Source organism: Salvia splendens, chromosome 22 (assembly GCF_004379255.2).
Source record: "Salvia splendens isolate huo1 chromosome 22, SspV2, whole genome shotgun sequence".
NCBI lineage: Eukaryota > Viridiplantae > Streptophyta > Magnoliopsida > Lamiales > Lamiaceae > Salvia > Salvia splendens.
Window position 1 is genome coordinate 15206364 of NC_056053.1, and position 8003 is coordinate 15214366.

An 8003-nucleotide genomic window follows, 5' to 3' on the forward strand; every position below is an offset into this window, starting at 1 on the left:
CAACTGGCCGCGAGTGCCTGAAGAAATTTTGTAGGGGAGTTGTGGAGGCTTACAGCAACACATATTTGCGAAGGTCGACTGCTGAGGATTGTCGGGCCCTGATGAAGATGCACGAGACGGTGCACGGCTTTCCTGAAATGCTAGGGAGCATAGATTGTATGCATTGGGAGTGGAAGAATTGCCCGACGGTGTGGAGAGGCCAATTTACTAGTGGATAAAAGGCCAGCCACCCGACGATGATCCTCGAAGCCATCGCTGACCATCGGCTCTGGATCTGGCATGCTTACTTCGGTGTGGCGGAATCGAACAACGACATCAACGTCCTTAACTTATCCTATCTCTTCACCGAGCAATGCAATGGCAACGGCTCGGACATCGAGTTCACTGTCAACGGACGCCAACATCATATGGGGTACTACTTGGCCGATGGCATATACCCAGGGTGACCTGTTTTTTTTAAGACGATCAGCAGCCCAATGGGTTTGAAGAGAGTTTTATTTGCGCAAAAGCAGGATGCTGCGCAGAAAGATGTGAAGCGGGCATTTGGTGTACTCCAAGCGCGATGGGCAATAGTGAAAGATCCGACGCGTTTCTGGTACAAGGAAATCATCACCGATGTCATGTACTCGTGCATCATCTTGCATAACATGATAGTCGAACACGAAGGTGGAACAGTCACCGATTGGAGCGATGATGAAGCTAGATCTAGCTCCAGCACGACGACCCCGCCCCACATTCGAGGATTACCGATGGGCTACAATTAGGTTCTATCTAGAAAAGCCTCAATGCGCAACCAACAAAACCATGTTCGGCTCATGACCTACATCATTGAAGAAATTTGGGAACGTAACCACCATTGAAAATTTGTAGTTTTTTTTATTTCGTACTGTACTCTTTAAACTTTCAATGAAATGCAGTTTTTTTTTTCAAATTTTGTAATGTTTTATATATTCAAATAAATAAAATGCTTAGGACAGACTATAGGGGAACCTATAGGGCATCCCACTGCAGGTGAATGAGTATGAGGATAAAATGCTGATATGGCGGAGCATAGGGCGCCCCATTTTGGATGCTCTAATGGCAATTAGTTCATGATATGCAGACAAAGTCAGGGCTCAATAACTGAATAATAAATCACCCAAAATGTTAGTTTGACGAATAACATTACAAGAATTTGCCGCAGCATGTTCATGTCAGCAATTTAGCAGGGCTCAATAACTGAATAATAAATCACCCAAAATGTTAGTTTGACGAATAACATTACAAGAATTTGCCGCACCATGTTCATGTCAGCAATTTAGCAGAAACATCACAATATCACATCTCAAAACTAAGGCAGCAATCCATATGCAACCAATTCATTCCAACATAAGCAAAGAAATACAATTATACATTTAGTTTACTAAGAAAATCTCCAAATCAGTAATGGGGAAAAGGGGGTAAAACAAAACTGAAATACAGTAGCACCATATATTATTAGATATAAGACCGATTCGACTTGGCAATATCATATAATAAGACACACTCAGCAAGGCAAAAGCTCAAACTATTCTCCGGCAATCACTGCAACAATGAAAAATGCAAACATCAAATATTACACAATCAAAAATCTATAGAGCTGGTTGTCAACAATTCATGATCAGTTTTGCTGGCATTAAAATGAAGCAAACCAGCAAATACTCAAGTTATACGTGTTTTAATAGAACTCAAGTAACTAGAAAGAGATTCAAATATGGGTTGGGAAGTAGGAAGAAAGTTCTTCAGTCAAAAGAAAGACATCTCCATACACCATACAAGAATTGTTAGTGAAGCATAAAGGCTCCAAGTTGATCAGTTTCCACAACAGCCAATTAACAATTCAATTCAGAAAAAAGAACATTTTCCCAGCCCAGGACTTGAGGAAAATATGACAAGCAAATAAGTCAGCCATATAAAGTTGATATTGCAAGTAGGCAAATCTGATAGTAGCTTCACAACACATAGGGAATCAATACCTGCTGTGGCTGTTGATAGTTTGCATATCCAGGATAGCCTCCATAATACATGTTTGGGTCTTGTGGTGGCGCAAATCCACCTTGCACCTCATGCCCCTGTGTATATCCATAGTAAGCTCCCCCACCCCACTGGTTTTGATCTTGTTGAGTCTGAAAAAAATTAACAACAAAATCAGAACACAATTCAAATAAAGAAGCAGTAAAGTCAACATTTTTAGATGCTTGACCTGCTTGTTTGAAGGACTGCGTCCCCATGAAAGACGGATATTCTGCCCTCCTAGTAGAGTACCATTTAAGTTTGATAAAGCTAGCTCAGCAGATGACCTGACACAAAACATTTACAAGAAGCAGATCAGTAGGAAGTTGGACCATGATAGATAACTGCAGGAAGTATCATGATACCTATCAGAAAACTGAACAAATCCACAACGCTTTCCAACTGGTATTTTTACATGTACCACGTCACCATACTGGGAGAATACTTGTCTCAAATGGTCATCGGTCACGTTGGGATCTAGACCACCAACAAATATCTACATTTTCAAGGTGACAAGTGAGTTGAAGATCGTAAGACAACATCATGTAAAGGGGGGGGGGGGGTTTACACACTGTTGTATTATTGGGATCACTTTCGCCCTGGGTTCCTTGAGGATTTTGATAAGAAGCTGCAAGGATAAACAATTGTAAATATTGGAGCCATAAAATGCAATATAAAATAATCACTGTCAATAATAAGAGACAAATCAATCAAAGCACAAAATAATGGCACACATTGATTGATCCTTTTGAAGATTATTTCTGAATAGATCCTTCCATCGCTTACTTTCTAAGCAAATTCTGATACCACAATAATAACGCTTAGCTCCTTTCTGCTCCAAGCATCTTACATAAAGCTTCAAATATTGCCACTTAACAGAAACAAACTAGACAAAACCCAACTTATATTATGAGAATTAATATAATTTGTATCCCATAGTTCTGTTTATGCGATTTTTCCACCAGAAATGTAAATAAACCAATCAGGTTCGAATCACTGCTAAGTCCAACTTACTGTAAGGTAAAATTTAGACCATGAAGGCATGCATATAAGGTATCTTGAGTTTTTATTAAAAATGATACATCTAGGTTCTGAGTCAAAGGTTAGCTCCCTAATATACATAATTTTCATAACTCCACGATAGTCCATACCACCTACAAATTTACCAACATGAAAAGCACATCAGGATTTAGTTTCCTCCAACACTCATTACTATACTAGGCTTCCAAGTCCACTGAAACCGAAAGGTATAAATATAATATCAAATGTGTTATGACCAACTTGAAAGTCATTATACAAATGTACAGGAAATCAAAGCATTACAAAGTTTCCATAATTTCAAGAGTCAAACCTCAAAGCATTCCTTAAGCTAGAGTTATGAATACATATAAACAAGGGATAACAAGTAAAACTATAGAAATCAAAACAAAGGCACAAATAAGTTTAAATGCAACATAGTGCTCTGTGACTGCAATTACGGTTGAAGCCAGGTCAGAAAAAGATGAAGTAGGAGTGTCCAAATTACAGCTCCAAATACATCATAGTCTCCAAGTCATCTAACAGCTATATAGCAGTTGAACAAACAGCTTGCTTCTGATAGTATGTTAACAGAACACAATCTTATTATTTGACTTAACCAGCACTGCATCTATTCACAATAGGCGTAGGAGTAAATAGTCCATAAATATGGTCTTGTGTATATACATCGACATCTTTATTTCTCATTAAACTTAAGCTACAAAAGGAGCTTGGACTGAGCCTGAGTTAATAAACTAGCAGCAAAAATTGGTATACTAAAAAATTAAAAGGAAGGAAGGAAGGCATGGACATAGTTGACTAAAAAGAGGGACTGTATTAGACGGTAAGCTATGTGCGAGAAATGGTGCCCAATTGACTGCTACTTAAAGGGAAAACTTTTGAAAGTAAAGAAATCTGTAGCAAGCGAAATGCCACAATGGAATGAAGGAAGCTTATGACATAAACAAATTCAACTGACCTAAACAGAGGCCATGCATTATACGGGAATCATTTCAGCTGAAACCAGTCCCAGGCCCCCGTAAATGAGAGCCTCTCTTTTCCCTGCTTCGAGACAACATGAGTTTTATAAGTCTTTTTGTGTTTTATATAATTATATTATTCCAAGGCTAGTAAAGTACTGGAAGGAAATGCTAGCGAATCTTTGATTTTATAACTACAAGACCGTTCAAATCTAAAACTCCATAATAGAACTCCACAAGAACAAACAGGCAAATTGAATTATCTATAGTTCACAAAACAACCTGTATAATTGCATACATATATAGGAGATATAGCAAATATTGTTAAGCCAATTTTGACAAAAAATAACAATTGATGATGGGAATAAATTATCTGCATACCGTTTTGAGTTGGCGCATTCATAGGCTTTTTGTTAGCAGTAGGACCAATCCTCATGGGCCTAGTTGAACAGAGAACACCATTCATTTCACTCATAGCACGCTGTTGCTCTCTCTCATCCCCAAACTTAACAAACCCATAACCCTTCGAGCGCCCAGTGACCCTATCTATAACAACTTTGGCACCCTTAACAGATTGGTAGACAGCCTTAAATGTTTCCTGCAGGACATAATCCGTGACTTCACCAGCCAGATCTCCCACAAAAATTGTGTACTCGGGGGAGTCATCTGTACGCTTATCTCCCGCACCAAGACTAGCCCAGTTCAGTCGGAAGCTCTGTTCAGAATTAGGCATCAGTGCACCGTTATATCCTTGCAAGATAGTTTCAGCAGCAGCATGAGTCCTAAACTCCAGGAAGCCATACCCCTCAGACTGGCCTGTTTGCTTGTTGCGAATTACCTTAGCGGATACTAGCTGCAAACAACAGGCAATTAGATGAGATTACAAGGATTTAAAAATCAGTCATGCCTGAAAAACATGATAGCCTTTGATTCGCAAGAAAATTAAGTGCATCCCCCAACCATATACAGACACAAAAAACAAAAAGGGGAAGCAAAAACGCAAAAGGAGTACTCCATCTACCTTTTGCTAGAAAAAAAAGCATCTATCGATAAAATCCTAGCAACCACAAATCGATAGAATCTGAAAAGAAGTTAAGGTTTACCTCGCCAGTGCTGTAGAAGCACGATGAGAGATAGGCCTCGTCCATCCAGTACTGAAGGTCACCAATCCATAGAGATCGAACCTCATCGGCGGCGCCACCGGCAGCGGAGTTGGTTGGCGGCGCACCATAGTGTTGCTGCTGTTGCTGCTGCTGGTGCTGAGGCCAGAAGTGAGGCGGCTGCTGCGGCATCGTCATCCGCTGCTGCTGATCCATCCCCATAGGTGGTGGCGCCATACCTCCTGGCTGCGGCAACATTCTCGGCTGGAGCTAAACCCTAATTCAAACCTCGGGAAATTTGGGGATTTGTAAGGAGGTCTCCCACTACGATACGGATATATGAACGGAATTATTGATTTAACTAAAGTCGCATCCTTATCACAACGCTTTCATGATATAAACTTTTTTTTCCTTTTTAAAATATAGTGTTTGTCTAAAACTTATAGAGCTAATATAAAAACTTTTCAATAATTAAACACCCTATTTTTTTTTTTTTTTTACCGTAAATTTTCTAAAGAGTGAACTACATAAATATTACCTGATCTTTCACTTTCGCATATAAACAATACCTGATCGTTTATGGTACCTACTAATCACAATTTCAGTACCTAGCATAAATTTCATCCCAAATTACCTCGTAAGGACAAATTAGGCCGGTGGGGGTAATTTTGGAAATCAAAATTTCTGATTTTTGCAGTTATGCAGGGTTTCAGGAGCGAATTTCTGATGATTTGATCTTATGCACATATGTAGAGTGTTGGGCACCCGCAACGCGTCACGCGGGTGTCCCGCATTCCGTCACGGAGGAACGGGACGGCGGCTAGACGCGTTGCAGCGCTCCGTCCCGTCTCCAGCCCGTCGTCATCCTGTCCCGCGTTCCGTCCCTCCGAGACGCGTAACGCGACGTCTCGCCACTGGCCGAGGTGACGTGGCGAGCTCCCAGGCCATGAGTGACGTCCACTCGCTGGCCCGCGAGTGGGATTCGTCACGTTGACGCAATAATTCATTTTTTTTAAAAATCGAATTTAAATATAAAAATAAAAAAAATTTAATCCAAACGGTAATGTTACCGTTTTATAGCCGTTTTTCAATTTTTATTTGTTTATTTTTATATTTTTTTACTTTATAAATACTCATATTTCATACTCATTTCACACACAAACACACATCTATTTCTCTCAAATCCTCTCTATTTCCACTCCAATTTTCATCTCAAACCAACTCTGTTTTTCTTCTCCCAAATTTAATCAAACTAATGGATCCTTTTGAGCAAATGCATCAAATAATAGAACAATCACTTGAAGAAGATCGACGTCGGGAGGCGGAGGAAGCCGCGCCGCCCCAACAACGCTCCCGGACGTACATTCATCGTAACCGGGAGGAAGCCGCCGCAAGGTTAGTACGCGACTACTTTTGCGATAACCCGGTTTGGGGAGATACCTACTTTCGTCGCCGTTTCCGCATGAGGAAACCGCTATTTCTCCACATCGCGAATACTTTGGCAGCTCGGGAGAGTTCTTCCGGGAAGGGTTCGACGCGGTCGACCGTCCCAGCCACACGACGCTGCAGAAATGTACTGCAGCAATCCGTCAGCTTGCGACTGGACAGACGACCGACATGTTTGACGAATACCTCCACATTGGAGACAGCACTGGGCGAATGTGCTTGCTCCAATTCTGCAAAGGCGTCCGGGCGGCCTTCACCGATGAAATTCTCCGGAAGGCAAGCACGACAGATTGCCAGTTCCTACTCGACCTGCACGAACAAGTGCACGGGCTCCCCGGGATGCTTGGCAGCGTCGATTGCATGCACTGACAATGGAAGAATTGCCTGGTGGTGTGGAGGGGGTCCTACACGAGCGGCCACAAAGGCACCCACCCAACCGTTATACTCGAGGCCGTTGCCGACTACCGGCTATGGATCTGGAACGTGTACTTCGAGGTCCCGGGGTCGAACAACGACATAAACGTGCTCCACCAATCCGACCTCTTCACTGAAGTTTTGGTTTGTAAAGCGCCGGCCATCAACTTCGTCGCCAACAACCGCCTTTACAAAATGGGGTACTATTTCGCCGACGGCATCTACCCGAAGTGGCCAACCTTCGTGAAGACGTGCAGCAGGCCTATGAACCCAAAGCAGTCTCTTTTTGCGCAGAAGCAGGAGGCTGCTCGCAAAGATGTGGAGAGGGCGTTCGGGGTTCTCCAAGTGCGCTTCAACATCATCAAAGCCCCGACTCGTACGTGGTTAATGGAGAGCATGGTCGACATCATGTATACGTGCATAATCTTGCACAACATGATTGTCCAAGACGAAGGACCCGAGGCGGGAAATTGGTTTGACCCTGAATCCCCCGGAAGCTCAACCCCAAGTAGTCCGCCGCGAAGTGGAGTGCATCCGTCTATACAAGAACGGTTGTCTATTCGGACAAGGACACGCGACTCTAGCACCCACGCCCAACTCCAAAAGGATCTAATTGAGCACATTTGGGAAAACTTTGGTAGAGGAAATTAAATTATGTAGTTTTAATTTTGTTAGGATTTTTATTTATGTTTTTTTAATTTTTTATGAATTTTATGTTGTAATGTTTTTTTTAAAAAGGTTAAGGATTATATGGTAATTTTGGTGAACCTATAATTTACGATGGTGATGTTATTTTATTGTTAATGAAGTGTGTTTTTTATTAATTGAATTTGTTGGAAAAAATAATAAAAAAATAAAATTGAATGAATAGTAATTTAAGGGACGGAGGGTTGCGGGTTCCGTCCCTTAGTTAAGGGATGGAGTAAAAAAGTACAGTGGGACCCGCAAATAGTGTTTTAAGGGACGGTTAAGGGGCGGTATAGTGACAGCGTTTTGAATGTCCTTAGGAGCGAAT

The 8003-nt window shown here is 41.6% G+C and overlaps 1 protein-coding gene across 1 annotated transcript; it reads right to left on the bottom strand.

Moving 5' to 3' along the window:
* Positions 1-1317: 1317 nt before the first annotated feature.
* LOC121787686 (polyadenylate-binding protein RBP45-like) lies at positions 1318-5449 on the bottom strand. The gene is made up of 7 exons (XM_042186499.1): positions 5132-5449; positions 4410-4881; positions 2604-2659; positions 2397-2527; positions 2222-2318; positions 1995-2144; positions 1318-1563 (listed from the first exon to the last, which is right to left on the bottom strand). The coding sequence occupies exons 1-7, from the start codon at positions 5384-5386 to the stop codon at positions 1561-1563; spliced, it is 1164 nt and encodes a 387-aa protein (XP_042042433.1). The 5' UTR covers positions 5387-5449; the 3' UTR covers positions 1318-1560.
* Positions 5450-8003: the final 2554 nt, after the last annotated feature.

What these genes read in the sequence shown, in the direction of transcription:
- LOC121787686 (XM_042186499.1), bottom strand. Translation starts at nt 5,386, where the DNA reads ATGTTGCCGCAGCCAGGAGGTATGGCGCCACCACCTATGGGGATGGAT. An exon ending in GAATGCGCCAACTCAAAACG is followed by an intron (nt 2,660 to 4,409) that starts GTATGCAGATAA and finishes TTATCCTTGCAG; the next exon opens with CTTCTTATCAAAATCCTCAA. An exon ending in GTGATCCCAATAATACAACA is followed by an intron (nt 2,528 to 2,603) that starts GTGTGTAAACCC and finishes TTGAAAATGTAG; the next exon opens with ATATTTGTTGGTGGTCTAGA.